Below are 24,472 nucleotides of genomic sequence, written 5' to 3' on the forward strand. Positions count from 1 at the left end.
GATGCAGACACAAGACAGGAAAAGATAAAAACTGACAAGAGATGGTCCTTAAAATAAAGAACAAAGTGCAGTTCCTTCATGGTCCTTCGATTCTAGGCCAATGGAGCTGCAGTATTAGTTGAATTATGAATGAATTAGCATGTTTCTGCCATTTTCTGACCCGGATTCTAAAGAAGCTTCAAAAAATAAGACATTTCTGGAACAAATTCAGTCTGATGAAACTGCTGGTCGTAAATAAGTTTATCAGTTTTAAGCAACAAATTCTTCTCTTCAAAGAATTTTATTTGGGTTTGATTGCAGAACAAAGAGATAAAGTAAGAGTGAGATGAAGCCAAGTACAGGAAAAGGAAATGACAGGAAACTACAGAAACTCACCAAAAGCTCCTTTCTGCTGCTGCGGCACGTGCGAATCTATGCGAGAATGAGGGTGTGGGTGCACGTGCTTGCACATAAATAAGAGCACGAGACCTTGCATGTGCGCACCGGCACGCGCACGTGTGGGCTGTCACCGTCAACTTGACTGAGACGGCTCAGGTTAAAACCCTGGCTGATCCTTTCTCAGGAAGGAATGTGAGCTGTGTGTGTGTGTGTGTGTGTGTGTGTGTGTGTGTGTGTGTGTGTGAGTGACTGAGTGACTGAGTGAGAGAGAGAGAGAGAGAGAGAGAGAAGTTGGAATTCTGCCACCTTAGAATAATGTTTTTCTGCATCATTATCACCAACCTCCGTCTCCTCAATGACACCTCACAGCTGAAAACAGCCCGAGGGTTGAAAACTCCGGTGGCAGAAATACTGGAAATCACAAACTCGAGGACAATTATTTGAGGATTTTTGGATGAAACGCCAGCAAAGCCCAGATTGCATCACGAATGAAAGACTTGGTGATGCAGCACAAAACTTCCACCCAGTTTCAACAGTCAAGACAAACAAAGGGGCAGAGGATAACAGGGAGGGCGTGCACAAACCAGCTCAAATCTGCAGGCGCAGCAAAAAACAAGAGAAGACGGTGATAAAAAAGGGAACGAGCGTCAGTGAAGTCACATGAAAACATGCCAGGGATGAGCTTCACGCGTGAGTTCCTCCATAAAACCATTATGATTCATATAAACATGCAGCACATGTTGACAACTAGGAAATTGACTCTGAATAATGACATTTTCAGCAGTTGTATCAATATTTGATGCACATTTCTAATCAAAAATTACTTATATGGTGTAGGTGGCCCTTTTCTGTTGTGCTGCAGCCCCCCCACCAATGTAAATAAGCATTAAGCTCAATTTACACCGGTTAAACATTGATGCTTTGTTGGGAAAGACGGGAACATCTGTTCGCAGCATTCCCGGACGGCAGAAGACAGTGGGGAATCGTAAAAAGCAGAGTGCTGAGTCTGATTTAAAAACTGGGAGGTGCTTGTTTGTGTTGATATATCTGTTCGGGTGTGGAAACCCCAGAGAGAAGAAGCGCGGGCGTCCCGAGAGACACTGTTCCAGACCCACTTCCTGAGCTTTATGGGCCGTGGAAAAGGTTTTGAGGAGAACTTAATGTAGTTTCTTTATTACTGTTGGTCGGTGTTACACCTGTGGCCACAATGAAGGCTGTCACGATGGGACGAATCAACCAAGAAGAAGGTACTGGTAAGTTAACCTCCAAAACATGTTATTTTTAGGTGATGCATTTTAATGAGGTATCAGGGATAAAATATTCAAAGAAGTTGCGTCCTCTCTTGTGTTTTTAGTATCGCATCCACTCAATATACTGCTGGTTGGCCCCAGGCGGACAGGAAAGAGCTCAACTGGTAACACCCTACTGGGCCGGGAACCAGTGTTTGACACCAGAGGAGGTGGAGCCAGCACGAGTGCCAGCGGCATCGCAGCCGGACGCCATCTGACAGTGGTGGACGCGCAGGGTTGGGGGTTATCCGAGGACATCGTTCCCAAAGAGGACAAAGTGGAACTGCTGAGAGCGTTGTCTCTCTTTGGACTCGCAGGACCTCATGTTGTCCTCTTGGTGATCCCGTTACTGGACTTCACAGAGTCGGAGGGAAGGGCGTTGGAGAGGAGGATGGAGGTCTTGACCTCTATGGTCTGGAGACACACAATGGTGCTATTCACCTGTGGAGACAGCCTGAAGAGGAGAGGGTGCAGCGCCACAGAGCACATCCAATCAGGAGGCCCCGGCTTGCATCGACTGATGGAGAAGTGCCGCTACAGGTACCACGTGTTCAATAACAAGGCTGTCAGCAAGCGGGACAACACAAAGCAGGATATTAAATCGGATTTGATGCAACAGGAAGTGGCAAGGCGGAAAAAAAAACACCGAAGGGTTATGGCCGAAAGACAAGGGAGGGGAGACGGAACAGGAGCAGGTGAGGGAGCTGCTGATTAAAGTGGAGAACATGCTGCAGGAGAACGGAGGATGGTACTTCTCCCTTCACATGTACCAAAGAATGGAGGAGGAGTGGAGCCGCAGAGAACACGAGCTGAGGAGGCGGCTGGCGGCAGAGATGGATGAGAAGCGCGAGAGGAGGAAAGGAACGGCAGCTGAGACAGGGAAGGCAACGGAGCAGAGACAGAAGTCAGAGATGGAAGTGAAAGAGGGAGGATTTAAGACAGAAAAGGAGAGACATATTTGGGACGGAAAAGAGGAGAACGTGAAGTTTGGACTGAGCAGCGAGGAGGAAGAAGGCGACAGCAGAGGGGAGAGCAATGAAATGAAAACCAGCCATGCAGCCCCACGTTGGCTTAATACAAGTCAAGGTTTACCATTTAATCCAATCAGAAAAGTGGCCTAGGGCAACAACTGGTTTCAGCCCAGTCAAACCTGACTCCACCTGTGAGATCCGCAGGTGTGTGACGACACTTTTCTGCAGCAGAAAAACACCTTCAGTTGACCTTTGAATAGAGCAGATCCTCACAGAGCCACAGCAAACAGAACTCTATATGAAAACGCCAACGAGGATACATCTCCTCTTCGTATTAAAGTCAACAAGAGACAATTATTCACGCGCTGCTGTCGCAGCACGCGGGCAGAACTGGCAGACGCCACCGTTTCATCGCACGTGGACTAACTGCAGACTGGCAGCAGGGGACCGGCGTCCCTCCTTGGCTGCAGCAGACGGTTAATCCTCATCTCTGGCTCAGGCACAACACCACGCGAGGTCAGCTATGCTGAAGCCCAGGAGGTCAAAGAGCCACAGAAAAGGCCGAAACCACCTCGATCGGCATCTTTCCATTGCTCAAATTGCAAAGGAATGAAAAGGACAAGGTGTCCCCCTTCAATTAACTCCCTTAAAAACATAATGTTGTTCTGTGTTTGCATTTCTCAGAGGTCTGAAGTGAGAATTTAGTTCAGCTTCATTTTAATTTCTGACGCTTCTGAATTCTGCCAACTCAGTAAATCTAATGTGATTTTTTTTTTTATAGAAGTTTTCCTTGATTATCACTGGAGCTGGAGAATCTTGTCCCTTCCTGACCTTTGCTGTCATCCTGTCTCTACTAAACAAATCAACTGGAATTTAACTTTATATGCACAGTATAAACATTGCGCCTGTTATGCAACAGCAAAACAAGCTTATTATGGCTACAAAGTTGCGCAATATTCACATTGATTAATTTTTATCATAAGGCTGAGGTAACAATAAAGATCACTGTCTGGATTTTTTTTTTTCCTACAAAGTCAGAAGTGAGACATAAAGTCAAATACTGGGGAAGAACAGCCTTTCCTAAACACAGACGGGTACCATCGAGGTTAAAAGACTGAGCTCAGAGTTTCTGGTCGACAGACATGCCTGTCTGCTGGGAGCCGCAGTAGGAAGCCCGTCAGCACCACTTTCCGACTGAAAGCCCACAGCGGAGGAGCCAGTGGTCTGAACAGAATCCAATAAAGCTTCACTCGTTCTACCATCATTCTCGCATTTTAGGTAGCTGACAGTGCACATTCCTCAGTCTGCTGCATATCTGCACACCATCTACAGCGAGCAACTAACAGCTTAAAGAGACATTTTAATTAGACGGCAACAGGCTGGAAATAACAAAAAAGACTTAATTATGCTGTCGTATCATTACGCTTGTTGATTAAATTCAACAGGAGTTCATTTGGAATTACTCTGAGCATCCAAGAAACACAAAAACCTGACGCACAGCGACAAAATGTATCCACAATGTTGACCTGAGGGGTGAATTTGGATCATTTGTCCCACAGAGCAAAGGGTAACAGATCCACTTTGCAGTGTGTCACAGTGACTGAGGGTCAAACATGGCTAAAGAGGGCCCAGTTGGGGGTGAAAGACAAAAGGGCAGAACACACGAGGAGGAATGTGACGTTTACACGAAAGTGCGCACAGCAGGAGGCAAGGGGGGCAAGAGAGGGCTCGATTTTAGCGGGTGAAATTAGACAATAATACAGATGAGCGTATCCAGCGGTGACTGATATTATGCCGTTATGAGTCGTCATTTTGTCCTGCGACTGGGATAAAAGTCCAAAAATAAACCATCTACAACTGAAAGCGACACCATCTGCAGCCTGAGCAGCCGCTCTAACTCGCAGGTCTGGGCATGTATTGTATTTCTGCCCGTTCCATTACACAGCCAGAACAAACCAGTAAAAGTCATCCTTCTTTCTAGGGAGAGGGAGGAACAGAATGTTACACAGCCTGTAAAACTTACTTATAGATCGCTCCGACGTGGCATTCAAACAGCAAAGGACTAAGCCTGCGTGAAAAATTCGTACACTCGACTGAAGTCGCAGCATCGTCCTCTGGAGACGCACAAATGCTGGAGACGTGTTGTCATGGAAACTCTGCGTGTCCTTAATAATTCAGGGTGAGTGCACTGATGCTCCCTAACATATGTTAGAAGAACAGCAGAAGTCAGGAAACTCCTACAAAACCGAGTTTGGTTCCCTTCAGCAGAACCAGTTGAGTTAAAGGACCTTTAAAGAGAAGAGAATAAAAAGGATTCAAGCCCAACTGTGAATTGGTAACATCAGCCGGCCAAAGGAGAGTGTTGATTAGAGGTCAGCTCAGCTTCCAGAACAAGGAGAGTGGGGATTATCTTCTTATTCATTACTTGAGGGGGCAATGATTGGATCTTCTCATTCATAATACAAGAGTCTTGTGTGGGTGCTCGAATGTGTGTGTGTGTGTGTGTGTTGGGGGGGTAGATTTCATTAAATAAATCAATTTTATTAACCGGTCATCAAAGGCCAACACCTGTCCGACAGGTGGAAACCCCCCGTGTGTGTGGAAAACTGTGGCCTGTGGTTTATATTCTAACAGTATTAAACTTAGGATTTATGGTTTATAAGAAGCTGCTGCTGAGCTTTCAAAACTGATTTCCGCTCCTTGACTCTTTCTCGCTGGCATTTATTTCCCCAAATCTCTGATGGATGCTGTGTTGCGTACATTACCGCCACGCTGAGCCACCAGGAATCTATTTATAGAATGTAAGGTGCTCTGAAATACGTATTACACCGTCTGAAACGCTCTCGATGATACAGCACGTGGGATCGGATGCAAAAGAGGGATGAGAGCGCAATCAGGTGGGAAGTTGTGCTGTTGTTCCTGTGGGAATGATTGAGTTAGTCAATCATCTGCCGATGATTAGACGGCTGAATCAGCATAAAAAAAAGCTTTAAATGGATACGTTAGGGCTTAGTGTTTGCTATTAAACCAGCTGTAAGGGACATCCTAGTAAAGATGGATGGTAGACTGCGATGTGTCACTTGATAAATCTACACAGAAACAACTCAAAATGTCTCACATTACTCACATTGGACAAGATTGATGTCAAGCGCCTGTAATAGTCTTCATTAGTACATGGTTTTTGTCTCAAGGTGCTTGTATATGCAGCAGAGGATCGATAAAAGGCCATTAGTGTGGTGAAATCGATGACTAAAAACAGATAAAACAGAAACACAAAAACAGAAAGGTAGAATGCTTAATCCCCTAATTGTTAAGGATGGGTCACAGGCTGCTCGTACAGGACTAAAATTCACGTCTCTCTGGGATTCTTTCTTGACATGTTTTTTTAAACCAAATGCTTCTATATTCCGTTAGCTCACATTTAATGTTCTTTTATACCCATCCCTTATCTCAGCTGCTGAATGATTAAATCTGACTTCACACGATCAGACACCAGTATTCCCAGTCGGCTGCCAGGGTTCAGATCTGGAGGCAGGGGTATTCCTGCATCTTAATCTTAAAAACAGCTTCCATCAATATTTTAGCGCAGTCAAGCAGAACATTATCACACAACATTTCAACATCAAATTTGTTCATGCAGCTCTTAAAAAGTGACCATGAGGATCATCTGGGACGTACAGTTTAGCGTTTACAAGTCCGGGTCGCTCAGTTTTAGGGAAACGAGCTGGACATTTGAAATGAAGCTAAAGCTAAAGCAGCACGCCACCAAGTCAAACCCAAGCGGCAACGCTAACCTACTGACCCACATACCAGACGGGCAGCGGTCACCGACTAACGGCTGTTGAGTCATCAGTCCAGCAGGCCGATTTATAATTCACAACAAAGACAAGTGTACCTGTGATGAACAGAGAGAAACTAAAGCGCCCTGAGCAGAGGAGAGGGAAAAACCTTCATCATTGGGGGATAAACTGGCATAAAAGGCTCAGTTCAGCCACAGCGAGCATTTTCTGGCTGCCAGAAGCCTGTTTGTCCTTATTTCCCAATAGCCACTGTGAAAGTGATGGAAACTAAGGAATAGGGCTAAATCATCGGATCACATTACAGGAAAATCTGTGATTCTGAGCTGTTGTAAACCAGTATGTTTGATTCAAATGCTGAATTAAACATCAGAAGAAAGATCATTTGGGACGTATGGCTGCTGGTGTTCTGCGGCTGCCTCTGGGTGTGTTTATTTCCACACCACAGACAGTGTTGCTGCAGAGACGTGGGAGTGCTGCCATTCACTCCTGTAACTTCTGCTTCCCGTCTGCCCGGGAATCAGCCGAGGGTCAGCGTCACGCTGCACTCTTCCACATCGTCCCACACAACTGCATGGCTCTGCTCTCCGGTTTCAGTCTTCTGAACTCCCCCTCGCTGCTTTTGTGTTCTGAATATGGTCCTTGCTGCTTTAAGAACTTATCCTGGATTCGCTTGTCACTGATGGAGCTGCGAGGCTCCGTCGGGTCGACCAAACTGGGTCTAAAAGTGGTTTCTGCTGGTGAATCACGTCGCACCTCTTTGCAAGAGATTTTTTTTTTACTTTTTTTGGACCAGGACGACTGATTTGGCACTTTGGACCCACCTTTAAAGCACATTGCAGGTCGGGGAGCAGTGATTTGTAGGTGGGGTGAAGTGATCCCGCATGTGATCAAGCGGCGCCTGAGCCAGAGAGCAGCTTGTGACAAGAGGATGCGCAGTCTATAAATCTCCCTCTATTACCCGGCACTCGCTTTACTTCCACTCACAACAGCAGTAAAAATAATCTATGAAGAAGTTCTCATGGGGAGAGCGGCAAAGATTAAGTCATTACCAAACCGCTGACAGCATTTTTCACGGCCACAAACGTATACATCATTAACAGATTTATACATCGCATTTAATGAGAAATAAACCTGTGGACACGGTTCACGGTGCCCCAGACGAATCACGCTTGAAGCAATTATCGGTAAATGTGGATGTGTTTGAGCCGCAGGCGGCCCACGCGTGCGTTCGCGTGTGGTGGTCCGGGCTTATTTACCCCACAGGTTCAAAGTATTTGATAAGGCAAATCTTTTCCCAACAGATAAACCAATCAGCATTCTTTTTTCTTAAGCCGAACACATTTTCATTAGTTAGACCTCATTTCACAGTGTGGCGTTTATACGCTTTGAACAGACCGGGTATTTTCCGTATTCTCCGGGAGAGCCATGAAATCTCGCAGATTGCTCCATAAGTGGAAAATGGCTGCAGCTGAGGTGCCCTCAGCAGACAGACGGTGTGCTTTGAACTAAGTCTGAGTGGAAGTGACATCATGCAAATCGCGCATAAACAGCCAGGCGGGACTTAAATCAGAGGTTAAGGAATGCGAGTCGGAAGAATTAGCCACGGCTACTCTGCGGTATTTGGAATTCTATCAACCTGATTACAGTTTTGTACGTGCTTGTGCCAGTTTTCTGCGGTCTGCGGTCGACCCTTGAGGGCTGAGAATATCTAGAAACCTGAGAAATCTAAAGAATTTGGGCACAGAAAAGCTTCCCCCCCCTTTTACTTTCTCTTTAGCGAAGGGGAAAACAGACTGTTGTGTTATCAAATAAGACCCACGGGGTTCTGAAAACACAGAGGGAGGAAAACGGGCAGTCGGATCATAAGTATGTTTTCATAACACACAGTTTTTCCCTGGAAGGTGTGTAAGTATGTGTGTCGGTGTTTGCGCGAGCTCTTCTAACGAGCTGTTCAAAGAGTCACTATGTTTAGACTGTGAACAGGAGACAAGCTCGACTCTACTCCAATAACACAGGAGGGGACAGATACTGGGACTCATGGGGCACAGAACACAGTGTGTCCTCGTGGTAAATGTCCCGCCATCACATATCCAGAGGAAAACACAGACGCAACATCATCCCCATACACCGTAGCCTGCTCCTCCAACAAGGACCAAACTCACCCCCCAAATAACCACAGGAAAGCCAAAATAGAAGCTCTTTGGACTTTCAGAACAGACCAGATACAAGGAATTTAGTCTGAACAGAGTCGCTCTGAGTGAAACAACCAGAAATTCCAATTCTTCAGTGGCGCTGAACACCCACTGACCAGAACCAGTTCACAAATGTCTACTCCTTTCTGGTTTCACTTTAAGGAAAAAGTACCAAACTTGTAGTCATTACCGAAGTGACTCACAACGAGCAGTCAGGTTCGGTCCATCGCCCCCCTTCCTCTGGGGAAAGATGTGCCGCCCATGAAAACATGCTGATATTCTGCTGCTGCATTACATTAAATTTCATTTTGAGTTACAGGAGAAAAAAAAAGGCCTCTTTAACCAACCACTCAACCGCAATGTTGTGTCGTAATGTGTCGGTACTTACGGTCCAAGCCATTGATGTACTTCATGGATATCTCACAATGCCCCCACACGGCACTGACAACAGGATACAACTTCTTGCCTTTCAGTCCTCTAAAGGCCACGCCTAAATACTGTCCATCCACCATGAAGCTCAGCGTTCCTTCATCCATGTCCAGTATCACTAACAGAGAGTCCGGCAGGGAGAACGAGTCCTCCGGCTCCAGGAAGGAGGGGTAAGAGGGCAGGGAGCTGTGGGCTCTGTTCTTACTGTCGTGGTAGAGCCTATGGCGTCCCAGATCCCAGCCCCAGGATTCACAGTCCGAGCCTACTAATGCAGTGTATCCCACGGAGTGTAAAGGAGCTTCCAAGGTGGCCACTCCCACCACGGCGTGAGTGCCGCGCTGCCGAGCAGGCCAGTGGATTTTCCACACGTGGAGGCCCCGTGTGTATCCCACCCGGCCCCGGATGCAGTCTGTGCTCTGAGCGACTGGGTGACGGTGGAACGTCAGCTTATCTTCCTCTTTGATGAAGATGTTGAGCGAGCGGTCGTCGGGATTCCAGGCGTGGCGGAGCTGGGTCTCCAGTCCGGCACACGGCATGTCCAGGAGGAGGTCCAGCCGGGCCGGTTTGCTGAAATCTGGCTCTCTCAGTTCTGGGTGGTGCCGCCGGTGAGCCGAGGGGCGGTAGGACGGGGAGCCGCCGCTGTCCCCGCGGCCCTCCACCGACTTAATGCCGCTGGAGATCTTCTGCCCCATGACCGCGACGTGGGGGTGGGGAGGGGAGGTGGGTTGGGGTGGAGGGTGGGGGTAGGTGCAGGTGGTGCTGCGGTGATTAGAGCTTGATGTTACCTCATCAATGCAGCGGCGCGGACGTGAGAGTGGTGGCGGGGGATCGAATGTGGAGAGCAAGGTGGTCTCATGCCATTAATGTCTTCAGGACGACGACAACTGTGGAGGAAGGAAGAGAGAGGAGAACGTTAAACTGATAAACATACCTGAAAGTTCGAAATACTTATCACTTCTTCAGAGCGGTTTAAAAAAATGAAGAAACGATACTAAAAGCAAATGTCAAAGCAAAGTGCACAGATTCAGATTCTAAGTCATCGCAGGAGTAAATAAAGAAGATTTGATACAGACACAAAAACACAAAGACACACACAGCTAATCCCACAGCCATAGTACCAATCCTGCAAACATTCCCCGGTTGTGCAACAATCTCTAGACTTTAGCGAAGGAAATGGAATTTTTATAAGAAAGTCCGAGTTTACCAAAACAAAATAAGAAAAATAACTGGGAAATTTGGGAAAACCTGGCTTTTTTTTGTTTGCCTTTCATTTTCATTTTCAAAATGATGCCTCCACTACAGTTCAACAGTATTAGTGGGGGAGGGTGGGCTTTTGAGCAACGCCAGGATTACGTTTTTGGGTAGTGACACAGACGCGCATGCAGCGTTCTCTTCCAGGAAGAGCAGCTGCTGCTTCCTGTTTGCAAGTAGAGTCAGTTCTCAGGCAGACGGGGAAGAGGATGACACAGACCTCTCTCATTTATCTGCCGCCTGCCTTTCCTCAACATAGGAATAAGGATCGCACGTTTCTTCGTGTGCGTTGTGGTCACAATGCAGGTAAAAAACGCTAAGCTAATGTTGTGATGCCACTCCGTCAGTCTCAACATGAACCCACGTGAAAGCCAGTACCAACTTCAGGCCACTTACTCTAAAGTTAGTTGGGGTTTTTTTTTAAGCAGACACTCATAAAAATAACGACACACCAGTCGGCGACCTGACCACAGAATGAAGTCATGGTGTCACACACACGTGTGCTCCCCCCCATCCCCCATTCTCTGTCTCTCTATCTTCCTGTCAATACGGATGAGGTCATGGCAGCTGGCAGCCAATGTGTGCCACCATTCACTTCTCTCCTCAGCGTAAGAGGGTTCAGAGCTCGGACACACACACACACACACACACACACACACACACGCGCGCGCACACACGCACACACACACACACACAGCTGCCTCAGTGTGTGTCACTGCGACTAGCCGGTGGGTTTGGGGTTGACGCTGCATGGAAGATTCCGCTGTAATTGCCACAAGAGTTCAGCCAAAGTCAACAGCAGTTAACACTGTACAAACTCTGTGTGTGTGCGTGTCTCAGCGGGCCCAGTCTGGCACGGCCTGTGCGGGACACTGCGGCCCGTATTCAAGGAGCCACTTGATCTCGCGACCCTCGTGTCATCGCGGCCGCCCTTGGGTAGAACCCTCTCAGGAGGCTGGTGGTGGGCTGGCGCGGCATCTGCTACTGTGAATACATGCAACATGTTTCAGCCATCTGTTGTTTACTTTCTCTCTCCATCTCCCTCCGTCTCTCCGTCCATGAGCAGCCAACTCATTTAGGAATAACCACATTCGTTTTCCTCCGTCACTTCATCTGAGCTTGAGTCGAGCGGTGCTGGTTAGGTTATTATTCGTTCGGGCTAGAAAACGTTCATGTTGCTCTCAGAGAAGCGGTTTCTAGCTTCTTCTTTTTCAATGGCTTAATGGAAGAAAGTCAAGGAAAAAACAACAGAGAAAAACAGAGGGTCCTGGTGTGTGGGTGGCTTCATCTGCTGTGCCACTAACAAGCTCCACTCAAAACATCCAAGCGTCGCACGTGTACATTCATGTGTGAAGTCCAGCCTCATTCCCATGTGTGACATTTGGCTTTCCCTAGAAACAAAACATGGATCATTACTGGGAATGACGCCTTCTGACGTTTTCTTTATTACGTTGGCTTTAGATGAGACAAACGCACCATTCACTCGCATGCTCGCACTCAAGTAGCAGGTTAAAGGTTTTTCTCCTGTGGAAGGAAAACCGGCAGGAGGAAAGCCCAAAAAAATCCCAGAACATTCCCGCCGCTGAGCAAACAATGACTTTGCCGTGTTTCTGAGCTGAACGTGGCCAGACTTTCTGTAAATATGATCTAAAACCTCGAAGTTAATTAAGAGGTTTTCTTTTGTGGAAAGGAACAACAGTGCTTAAAATAAAGAAAGTTTGGCTAACCTCTCAGTTACAATAAGCTACGATCGGGATGGTTACCAAAACGCATTAACGAGTACATCATCCCAACCTGAAGAAACACATTCAGAAACACATTCACATTCAGGGGGGCCGAGCATTTAGCTACCAGGCCCCCCCTGCTATGGAACCAGGTCCCTGTCCAGGTACGGGAGGCTGACTCCATCGCTACTTTTTAAGATCAGACTTAAAACCTTCCTCTTTGAAAAAGCTTATTGTTACTAATTCTGTAGTTCCAGTTATTATCATAGACAGACAAATTATCATACTTAGGGGGTCGTTTAATCATTAGGTCACATCTTAGCTGTGCTGTTATAGGCCGAGGCTGCCGGGGTCCCCAAACATGATCACCTGACAGGCCTCTGTCACCCCACTGGGTCATGGTTTCCACTCCTCTCTCTCCCCCTCTCCTCTCCTCCTCTCCTCCTCATCAAGTAGACTAGTAATGCTATTTCCTGTGTAGTTTTTCTGCCCCCCCCCCCTTTTGTATTTATTTACAGGTATCGCCGCCTTCAGAGCTGTATACTGACCTCCGACCCCGCTGACCCACTCAACCAGCAGCTTATTCAATTCAATGTCATGTATTTTTGTATGTATTTCTATGCTCTATGCCTCCTCCTCCTCCTCCTCCTCCTCCTCCTCCTCCTCCTCCTCCTCCCTCTTTACCCAGCCCCCCATCAGCAGGAGGGTCCCCCTACATGAACCTGGTCCCGCTCAAGGTTTCTTCCTGTTCAAGGGGAGTTTTTCCTTGCCACTGTTGCTTGTCTGGGGTTAGGCCCTGGGATTCTGGAAAGCGCCTTGAAACAATTTTGATTGTATAAGACGCTATATAAATAAAGATTGATTGATTGATTGATTGATTCTCCTAACACACAACACTAGAGCAGGAATATAGAAGAGGGAGGGGGGCAAAACGCTCTGTGTGACTCCTCCGTCTGGTGAATCTAAAATTATTCCAGCTGTGGTGGGGAAAAAAAAAACACTTGGTGAGTAAATTAGTCACCGTTATTGCTCGAAAGTCGAGCTTGTCTCACAATGTCCAAAGTCCAAAAATATGTGTCTTTTTAAACAGACCTTTTGCAGTTTTGCTCACTCTTTTCAAGTCTGTACACTGCCTAAACCTGCCATCTATCTCTTCTCAAACACTATTTTATATCAATTTCAAACCAATCCGACCCCATTTGAACTGCAGCAGCCCTTCCGGGCTGCGCAGAGACTGTTCCTCATTCCTCACCATGAATCAGTAAGGAGTCACTTCTTCTGCTTTCTGCACCCACAGGAACAGTTTGGGTGAGCTATCAAAGGCCTTCACATGAAAGCAAGAACACAGACGTGCGCATTTATATTATAACTCTTCGCAGCAACAGCTGAAGCCACCAGATTAAACAAACTACCACCCTTTTGACATTGCTGACATTCATTCCTGGAGGAGGAATCGCTGCGTAGCAGAAGATGCCAGAGCCAGACATAAACTATACTGTCTGGCTCCCAACAGGATGTCAAAATACAAACTCCAGACTGGGAATTTAAATATATCCTGCAGCTGATGGGAAGAAATGTTACTCTCATATCATATGGACTCTTCGGAAGCACTTCTAATGCATCTGTCGTATTTTATTTTTCCTATATTACTCCTCCAAACAGTACAAAGAAATTGCTTACCGGTAAATGAAATTTCCCCGACGCATTACTTTCCATTGTTCCCCTCCACATCCCTTTTTTCTCTCCTCTCTTTCAGAGTCAGACGTCTCTGTCATCATAATGAATCACGCTCCCTCGCACATCTTCCTCCTCTGCTTACATCATTCTGCTGTTCTCAGAACCGAACATTTCCTACGAAAAACTCCCTCAGTCTGTTCCTACAGGATTTGTTCTGGTGCTCATCTATGAATGTGGCACAAGTTCTTAGGGCTGAATATTATGATCAGAATGTCCGGATATATTAAAATATCTTAAAATGTTAAAATGTAATGGCAGCTTGCTGTTGGATCTTAAATAATTTACTTGGATAGCGTGGATGTTGTCACCAGTTTTTATGTCCACGCTTAAGCTGCAGCGCTCTACCCATAATATCAGAGCACATGCAGTTACTGCTGTAGTTTCTATACATGCCAGCCCTTATCAAATCCAGTCCTACTCTCTGCACACACACACGCCCTTGAAAGTGGCATCTATAATGCACCAGAACCAGCAGCAGATTTATGTGGAAGATTTACAACCCCAGCACTAATGAAACAGAATCAAACTTTCCATGAATGCATGCTGCACCTGCTGCTGCAGTCTCGTTCGTCCAGCTGCTTGTGCAAGAGTGTGAAGAAATGTGTCACCCCAATACAAGCCAAACGCAAGATGTGAATTTTTAGTGCTGTCATGACGCAACGGCATTGGGCCTGCTTCTCTTTCACCGTTTTTTTCTGGACAAATGTCAACCCTGAGGAGGCTAAAGCCTGTCGGTGATGAATGACCAACGAGATCGCCTGAAGAGATGTGCCGGGTTTATCATTTAGTAACCAGATTAGGTCTGACACTAGATACGTGGGGAAATGCCCCTTTTCAGTACACATTAACCAACAAACTGGTTTCACTTAAACACACAGGTAGTGGATCAAAAACTGTTCCACCAGAACATGTATAGATAGATAGATGCAAGCCTTCTCGTTGGATCCCAACTTCAAGCCAAAGAAAGCCAGATGATGAAGGGAGGGAAAGAGAGAAAGAGAGCTGTGGAATAGTGCAGCGAGAACACACAAGGGGGTCGCTTTTAAAAAACAAGGCAGCCTTTACCATTGAGGATAAATGCGCCGCTTTTCTGAAAATAAGCAGGAGCACAAAGCAAAGAGAGGGAACGAGAGAAAGCAGGGGTCAGCAGCTGACAAAACAAAAGGATAAAGTCAGAAACGAGGGCCGTTATCTCTCTATCCCAGGACAGACCACACAAATACACCTTCCCATCCCAATCCAGGAACAAAACACAGCCTGCCGGGGCGCGTGGAGCAGGACTTGAGATTAGGAGTGTTTGTAACATAAAGACAAAAAAAATAGAAGGCAGGATATATCCTATTATATGTGAGCGGGGGGAAATCCTAGGATAGCTTATCTAAGAACTCACTACTCTTTCACACTCTCTCTCTCTCTCCCACACACACACACACACACACACACACACACACACACACACACACACAAGCAGGCAGGCAGGCAGGCAGGGGTATCCCCGCTGGCCAGCTGGGTCCTCCAGACTATTAAGAGAATTAAAGGCGACGGAAGATAAGCACAAGAGAGGAAAGGAGGGACCGACGGAGGGAGAAGAGACACAGTAGCATTTATGAGAGAGGAAAAGGTTAAATATACAACTAAGAGTGCCCATATGCTGTTTCAGGAAACAGAACTTAAAGGGATCTTACAGAAGTTAAATTTAACTCTCCGTTAAGGATCCTGTCCCTGAATAGATTAATAACACTGACAGATATGGAGGTTCTTCTTCTCCCTATCACAAACTCACCCGTTCAGCGACTATCAACAGTTCAGCCACTTACACGGAACCTCCAGCTGCTCCTCAGGCGGCTCGCAGCACGTCCATGTCCCGGTCCTGACAGCCCGACAAAACAGAGGCCAAACTCCGCCGGCTTAAGGAGGTTGAGAAAACCCCAGCAGACAGGAGGAGGAAGACACTAGTAACCCCTGAGTCAGACTCTCATTCTGCCCAGAGCTGCCCTCCTCTTCCCTCCCTTGGTCCCTCCTCCGGAGCTTATCTGTCCCGAGGCTACGACTTCTCCCTCACCAGCAACTTCCCTCAACATGCTCGGGCTCCAACTTAAGAGCGTTTCCAAGGCAGCGCTGGTGTGACGTACGTGAAGTGTAACCACAGCGCGGACTTGACTGCAGTTTCAGCCGCACTTGTGTTAAAAGAGAGAGAGTGAAAGAGAGAGAGAGAGAGAGAGATGAAGGGCTGAAAGCTGATCCCCTCTGACAGCAGCCAGACCAGCAGGCAGCTGGGAGAGAAACACCCGGTTCAACCCCCCCCCCACTCCCCTTATTGTTACAAAGAGCTCACACCGAGCTAGCCGAGCACACCAACCCCCGCCTCGCTCGCGCCCGCATGTTGCCTGCAAATACTGCACGAACGAGATCAGCCCCCTGGAAATAAAACACAAAGAATCACTTTTTAAAAAAAGGTTCTTGCGTCCATCTTCCACCCATCTAAGGTGCTCAGTTCTGCTGTGTAATCAGCTCCTTCCCGCCATCACCTCACACATCTTTTGACATCACTGCGATGATGATGTCATGGCACTAAGTCTGGGTCTGGTCTTTCTTACTGGAACTGGGTCCCACTCCATCAGGAAAGTGAAAGTAAAAATGAAATAGTTGACTGGCAATGACTGTGGTCCATTTCTCTTTGTCTTTCAGGGCTGCAGACGCCAGAATGTCAGTGAATAATGCATGCTGGGATACAAGCAGGGCCGCTTTGTTTCAGAGGACTCGCGGCAGACAGGAGTGGTCACAGTCGCGCAGGGCCACTCACTTCCTGTCCAGACTTCCTTTCCCAGGACCAAAAAGACCACCAGGGAACCAAAATCCCCATAACGCCAAAGCGGCTACCTTGGCGAAAAGAACCTTGAACTGTGAGCTAAAGCTCCAACCATATAATAAAGCGCCATTTGCGTTCACCTATTACAACGCATGGCTTTTCTGAATGTGTTCAACTATGTTGTTTACCAGAACCCACCAAGTCTTGGAGTCCATAGAGGTTGCCTGGTAACAGGTTCTTAAAAATATGGATTTAACAAACAAGACAAACTGTGTTCGGCAGTGCTCTTTGGTCGCGCCGTCTGTCACTGATAATCGAATCAAATTCAGCCAGAAGAATGATTACTCAATAGTTTGAGCTGGTCAGTGACTCGGTGTTGACTCAGGTGTGTGAAGTCCAGATACGGAATAAAATCCCTCAGGGGCTGAAACGGAAGAAACGTGCGGATCCATGCAAACACACACGTTGGCTGCGGATCACCTAAGGCGGACATGTTTATCTTGGAGTTCATAAGCCACACGCCAGCCTCGTGTGCGAGGTGTTATTCTAGACACTGGCCATGTAGGTCAATGGTTTGAATGTAAGCAGTCTGTGTAAGCTTAACTTACTACAAACAGGTGGGGGGAGGTGGCGTCGGAACGAGGGTAGAAATATGGTGAAAATCTGGGACTCTGGGGTTCTTTTAAAGCAGACTGCTTCACGGTAAATATCCCGATCACCCTGTAAAACACGGTTTAAAAATGCAGCTTTTCCTGCTTGTATGATATACAGTATGCGCTGGATTAATTACCATCTCTATTCCGTAATCCTGTTTTCTACATAAACCTATCAGTTGTTTCACAAAAGCCAATTAGGTTTCCCTCGTTTCACGTCCTCCGCGAAGATTGTGAAGGTTTGGATTAGCAGCAACAGCAGTCTAGAGCGTCCCGTAGATGCTGCACCGATATAAAAGGATCAGCTGAACAGGAGCACTTGAGGGCTCAGACTATTATTTTAGCGCTGCCAAATTACTGTTTAATTAGCACGCAGAATATGCACAGTCTCACTCCCCAATTCTGTCGGATTAAAGGCTTTTCTGGGTTTTAGCCTCGGAAGGCTTTGGCTCAAACCAGCGATCTCTAAAATTGATTGTGCTGTCCAGCACTTCCTCTCTGTCGAAAATAGGAGCGCTCTTTAATAAAGTAAACGCGTGTACGTCTGCATAAATCCAGAAAAGCTTTAACATCTTGAGCTGTCCGGCCTAACAAATTAATCTAGTCCAACTTCTCTCATATCTGCCTAAGAAAGAATCCCTTTCTTTCTCCACTTTTTAGTTTAATTTAGCGCTTCAAAATGAGGACTGGCTCACTTAAACCTCCCCCGTCTCCTCCTGGATGGACCCTGCTGTAAATTGGCCCCAGATTTTCTGCCTCGAGGCACATTGACACTTAAGGGACCCCATGGGTTCAAAGGAAAGAGCAAGAGTGTGTGTGTGTGTGTGTGTGTGTGTGTGTGTGTGTGCAATCAGCAGAACAATAGGGCCGCATACACACACAGAATTAGGGATCAGCGCCTCACAGCTGAGCAGTTTACTCACAGTGGATGCATGTGCATTTGCAGGTGTGTGTGTGTGTGTGTGTGTGTGTGTGTGTGTGTGTGTGTGTGTGTGTGTGTGTGTGTGTGTGTCTGGGGGGAAGGTGCTTCCTCCTGCCAACCCACGTGTCAAACACAAAGCCATCCAACTGTCCACACGACCTGAGGGAGGAGGATCAACCAGAGAGGAATAGATTGATGGTTGGGGGACTGAGCTAGAATATAGAAGAAAGAAGGCAGCGGAGTGCGGGGGTCTGGCTCTGAAATGAGCAGCCCTGGGGTGAAGGGTGAGGACAGTCAGTGCAGAGAAAGGGGCTGCATGTACAGATGGGCCCAGGGATGGTGGGGGCACCCCCAGTCTGGTAGGACGAGCTATTAGTGAACATGGAGTTAAATGGACACCTTGATGACCACTGTTTGGCTGATATTTCCACACTCTGCTAGCTTTTCCAAACCTCTTTAAGGTTTTACACAAGTTTAGCAGACGCTGCATAAAACATGGGTTTGTGATTTTACCTTGTATTCAAAGGTTCCTTAAGCGAGCGCGTTACAATGGTTATAGAAATAAGACAAAACAGTACGACTGACAGCTGCGCATCGTGATGTCATGGCAACTGAAAACGTGGATGGGAATGCAATCCCATGGTTACTGCGCTGTTGCTTCTAGGCTGCACTCTTCCACCACCAGCAAGTATCCTGGATACATTAATGTAAAGCGGATGTTGCGAGGCATCATCCATCTTTATGGGTTAGCGTTAAACATTAAGTAAAGTTTATTGTGCCTTATTTTGCTGTCTCCAGCTCAACTGGATCTGGAGCGGAATAATGCAAACACAACGCAAACTCAAACGGAAAACTCGCCAAATAAATCCTCTTGTGCGATCAAAATACCCTAATTTCACCGTTCCATGTATTAGAGGATCACCGGGAGCTGCTGTGCGGTCTGAAAACAAAAAAAAGAGCCGGTAAAACACACACACGTGTCGATACAGGTGCCGACCACCCGAATACAGCAGGTAGGCATTAATTCAGCCCGGCTGCACAATCAATGTTGGTAAATGGAGGCAGCAGGAGGGAGGGCTGGTGATCTGCTGGTTTCATTTCCATCTCCCCCCTCCCCATTAAAACACACCCCTTCCACGTCTTCTTTCATTACAATCCTCTCCGACTGAGTCACGGTCTGAACGTGTACCACACACACGCAGTTTTCCTCTGGCTTTCAGACTTCAATTAAACTACCCCCGGGTATCACGTCTGTGCAGCTTCCAAAACCACCACACTGACAGCAACGCATCCCAAAACCTTTTGAAAAGTGTGGACTCGTCGCCGCGGTCACGTGTGTTGACGCAGTAATTTTTGCTTTTGTGAAGAGGGCAGGGTTTCGGTCAAAAATATCTGTTTTCTTCTACGATTGATTTTTCATCGTCGCATCTTCACCTTTTGCCTTCTTCCCTCTCTGTTCCACATCTCTTCTATCCTTCCTCATCTCATAAATCAATGTGGCACCTCCCTTGCCCCCCCCCCCCCTCTTCTCCTCCCAATGCCAATACTCTTCATCATGCCCCGTCTTCTCCAACATCTGCCGGTCTGGGTCTGTTACCGCTGACCTCTCTTTGTCACGTGCAGAGTCTCCTTTCCACTGTCCCACAGGGGCCCTTCATCACCCTTATGCCCACATATACCACAGCTTTTGATGGGCTGCTGACCTCCCACCCAAAAACCGTGAGCACAGTCAACCGCTAATTGCAAACGTTCATTACGCTGCCGGGATATTCATCAAAATAAACATCTCATCAAAGGCAAATCCGTCAATTAAAAGGCACCCTGGACCACAATTCAAAAGAGCATTGGCACATCATTGATTAGAAGCACAGACTGCTATAGCTGCACGAGCACCCAGAGTGTAATTCACATTTACTTCCTCGTCCTTTAATCAAGTCAGGAGGTTTGGATAACAGCTAAGAGCCCAGAGTGCCTTGAGGCGTCTGCCACTTTTCCAGTGGGTCTGCTGGACTCGGCTCTTTTCCCCTCCTCTCACGCTCAGGCAAACGTCTCTGAGCTGCAAATGATATCCTGTCAAAGCGGACAGTGGTTGCTGTGATGCTGCAGGGAAGCGGCAACGGAACGACCGGTGTTGTGCATTTGTGCGTGACAGAGCCGAGCGAACAGCGTGCTGGTGAGCAGGAACGGACGCGTGGCTGCGGTCAGTATGACATCATCGCAGACGACAGGCGATTCTGCTGCTGCTGGGACTGAAGCTGTCAGACTGTTGCTGCAGCACATCTGTGAACACTCAGATGTTAAAAAAAACAAACATATTGGGCCTGAAAAAACAAAATCAAGGCTTCGCAAACATCAATATCGACAGACATGAGCTCTACTTTAAGTCAAAGTGAAACAAATCACTGTTGAAAGAGGAGTGTGGGAAACTTTCCGCCTTTAATAACACCTCCGCTCTCCTGGAAACAAGGTGGCACTTATACTTGTGAGTCGAGGGAAAGAAAGCCGAAATAAAAAAAACCTTAAAGTGAGTTGTGGATTTCCTGACACAATAGAGAAACCATGCAAGCTCTATTTGGCTGCTACATGGATGCTAAGGTCAAATCTGGTCCTGTAGCAGAAGGCATCCACATCCTGTCCTTTCACGGGCCGTCACTTTCTGAGTCACGGCGACACCGTTTCGCTTCCCCAGGTGGCAGTGAACAACAGGAAATGGGAACTTGACAAAACCACGGTGACATTTGTTCCAACGTCAGCTCCCCTCACACCTGCCAAGTTTAGACAGATCCGCTCCTCGTTGCTGCCACTCTCATACGGTGACACATTTCTCGGCCACACTTGATTGAACCTGAAATCACGACTGTTGCATGAAGACGACGATGCTTCAAGGCGTGGCTTTCAAAAGAAAAACCAAAAGGAGAACAGTGAATTGGTTTTTATAGAAGAGTATGATGACCTCTGACCCCCTTCTACTTTTATATAATCATAACTGGGAAAATATGGTTTTTGAAGTTATGATTTAAAATGTGACCTCTGGGGCCACATTTCCTTTAAGGAGTTCCTGAGATATTGCCTTCACAAAAAAGCAGCCGCAGACAGACGGCTTAATGCTCCCGGCTGCTGTTGTCGGTGCGCCGGAGTGAACACGGGGTTTGTTCAACCCGCAAGAGACTGTAAAAAATGGGGTTTTTTGTTGTTATTTGTTTTAAATCACAGCAGAATTATGGCAGGCACCATTTAGACAGAACAAAGCTGATTGCTTCTATGTTTCCATGAGTTTGCTGCCTGGTTCCATGGCTCATTGCTCATCTTTATTTAGGTTCAGTTTTATTACTTAAGGTGGGATGTTATGAAGGTTTAACGACAATAAAACAGAAAAAAATATGGGGACGCTCTTCACAGCTGCTGACTGACGGCACGGACGAGAGGGAAAGTGGTCGGACAGACACGTCAGAGAGGTCAGGGGGTTGGGGGGTGAAGCGCAGCAGCATTCTCGGCTCATGGTGAGTTATTGCACTTGCTGGTTTATTACGGCTCCATTTCCTCCAGGCAGACTGGGAGGCTGCTGCAGTAATCTACTTTACTCTGGGATTAGAAGCCCTCTGCGGGTGTCACTCTAAGGCTGCCTGGCTGTCTGTCTGTACAGTCTTGACCTCTACAGCGATTTCCCTGCATCATCCAGGCATCCTGGAACGTGAACGCACATTAATTCAGACATAAGATAAATTGGAGTTAGGAGTTTTGTGCTTTTGCTTTGCAAGTTCATGAGGGGTTGCTGGAGTCCATCCCAGCTGCACTGCGTGCGGTGAGGAGTCTCCGGTCATCCTGACGTGCTGGTTTTTTGGACCGTCGGAACACCAAAGCAACCACTGAGCCAGCTATTTTTATCTTTTGCCAAAAAAAAAAAGTCACTGTAAGTCAGTGTTGTGTAGAGGGCAGAGGTCAATCCCTTGAGCATCTCTGTCTCAACACATGACCTTATTTTTTTTAATGTACCAACCTCGCTTTAAAAAAAAAAAAAAACTCTCGCACGCCATATGATCTATCATATGTTGCCATGACAACCACTGAAATAATGAGGAGGCACATTAGAGATGAGACCGACAAGCATCCAGGCGACAGATTTCTGTAGGATGGCGAAGGCCCAACATGGAGGACGTTTTTACAGAAAGGAGGAGAGGACGGAAGGAATCGATCAATCGATCCTCCCGATTTCTCCCTCGGCAGACAAAGGTATGAAAACTGCATAAGGACAAACACACGCATACACACACTCACTAACCATCGCTGCAAGTCAGGGCACGCCGTTCCGACTCTCCAGTTTCACAGCCGCCTCCTGTTTCTTTGACTAATTCAAGGTGATCACTCAGATCCGTTACAAACGCAGATCCGCCCGCTCAGAGGCTGAACCCTGAAACCAAACAGACGCTCCCCCCATCAGATCACGACCGTCTGCAGCTGCAGCCCGTGTGGCGCTGGATTGTCCATGCGGTGATGACAAACAGCTGGCTCACATGTGGCCGACGCCGTGCGTCTGGCTGACACTTAAGTCTCTTTATTTCTCTCCTGTGGCAACAACCGAAGGCATTCATTATTTAAACGTGCATTTCAGCTCTTGTGGCTTCATCCCGAGCGCGTCTTCTCTCTCAGCCAGCTTAATTATTATTCGCTCAAGTTGAGCAAATGTACAAGCGTGAACTTGAATGGGTTTTATTCCACTCAGCAGCATTATACGGTATTTACAAAAGGAAGCAATGTCAAAAGCTTTAAAAAAAAACAAAAAAAAACGCGCCGATCAAGGACGCTCTACAGGCCTGATGATGTTTTCAGTTTCCCACTAATGATCAATAAATCATAACAGGATTACAATGATCCCCAACACAGCCAGCTTACATCAGAGGTGTCTGATGACTATCGATCGCTGTTATGTGATCGAGTGGTTACAAGCATCTGTACAGCAGCCTTGGGGACTCCTCCGTCACGCCTTTTCACCCTCCCGTATTTCTGGAGCGGTAGTCACACGTGCGTGTGTCTCCGAGTGCGAGGTTCTTTTTTCATACCGGCGCACGTGTGTCACCATCTGCGCAGCAAATGCTGTGACGGAACGCCATGTGCCAGCGGTCTGGTTTCCGCTCACGGGGGCTGTAAAGCGGCCTGCTGGAAGGTCGGGTGGTAACGGTGAGTGGAGCCGGTTTTGGAGTTATTATCAGGTTATCCTGGTGGTTTTGATTATACAGTAAAGTTGGCGGGGGGATTCATCCCTTACACACCAGCACATATCAGCAGTGGGGGAAAAACAGGCATTTTAAACCAGCGTCGACATCAAATGTCTGTTCGGCCGAGCCGCCTCCAGTTTTACATATCAAGGAAGCTGTCCAAACTGAGGTGTGATAAAAAGATGTGATTCTTTGACGCATTTCAAATCATCCGCTAATGTGAAAGGGAGCCCCCCTGAGGGTGGGGGGTCATTTTGAACTCTTGATCGCAGTTCAGCTCTGGATAAAGTGTCGCGTGAGATGGGACTTTACAGCAGCGGCTGGGTCGTTTCACGGCCACATCATACAAAAAACCAACACCTTTCCACCAAAGCTTTTCATTCTCCATTGATTTACTCATAAGAAATGTTTTGGGGGTTTTTTCCTTCCCTTCCGACTCCGCATTCAGTTCAGTTCACAGTTTGAGAACGATGTAACAATAATTCAAATACAACATGACAAAACTCATTTACACCAATCATATTAAACCCAACATATAAAACATATGTTGGGTTTAATATGATGGATAAGACCAGTGAGTCATCACCGTCTTCTCTCACTTTGACAGAGTGAGACATCCTCTGCTGCGATACCCTCCGCTCTTCCTTCTCATGTGCACTTTAGGCCTCTCTCATCTCAAATTTCCTTGCACCTCTCTTCTCTTTTTTCACTGTTCACATCCCTCTTCAGCAGCTCGCCAGCCTGAAATGGCTCAAGATTACAGCTTTTCTTGTTCCCACCTCAGTGTCTTTTCCTGTTTTCTTCCCTCTCTTTTCACCCGTCTGTTTACCTCACGTACACCCTCCTCGACGTTTCCTCTCTCGGTTCAGCCGTGAGCGCGTGTCCATTCTTTAATATGATGTCATTTCCCACATTTGGATGATTCTCTTCTTCCTTCCTCTCCAGTAAAAGCAAAGATCAGCATAAAGGCATTGAAGACAATCCCAAATAATCCAGACTATTGCACAAAGACCCTGACAAATGTGCCGCGCTCATCCATCATTAACTCACTATTAAGCAAAAATAAGCAGAAAGCAGCAGCTGCGCCATGCTGCGAGCTGCTAG

The 24,472-nt window shown here is 47.1% G+C and overlaps 2 protein-coding genes across 5 annotated transcripts in view; one reads left to right on the forward strand and one right to left on the reverse strand.

Moving 5' to 3' along the window:
- Positions 1–24,472, reverse strand: part of spsb4a (splA/ryanodine receptor domain and SOCS box containing 4a) — a 34,775-nt gene that overhangs the window by 4,942 nt on the left and 5,361 nt on the right. For 2 of the 4 annotated variants that reach the window (XM_003975669.3, XM_029830858.1), the window contains exon 2: positions 9,019–9,943. In XM_003975669.3, coding sequence (XP_003975718.1) covers positions 9,019–9,751 — 733 coding nt within the window. In that variant the 5' untranslated portion in view covers positions 9,752–9,943. Of the gene's footprint in view, positions 1–9,018; positions 9,944–15,554; positions 16,058–24,472 lie in introns of those variants that run through there. The other 2 variants (XM_029830857.1, XM_029830856.1) reach the window with 2 other exon arrangements.
- Positions 1,465–4,305, forward strand: LOC115247905 (GTPase IMAP family member 4). Its single transcript, XM_029830860.1, has 3 exons — positions 1,465–1,631; positions 1,733–2,229; positions 2,348–4,305. The coding sequence occupies exons 1-3, from the start codon at positions 1,586–1,588 to the stop codon at positions 2,786–2,788; spliced, it is 984 nt and encodes a 327-aa protein (XP_029686720.1). The 5' UTR covers positions 1,465–1,585; the 3' UTR covers positions 2,789–4,305.

This window comes from Takifugu rubripes, chromosome 22 (genome assembly GCF_901000725.2).
Source record: "Takifugu rubripes chromosome 22, fTakRub1.2, whole genome shotgun sequence".
NCBI lineage: Eukaryota > Metazoa > Chordata > Actinopteri > Tetraodontiformes > Tetraodontidae > Takifugu > Takifugu rubripes.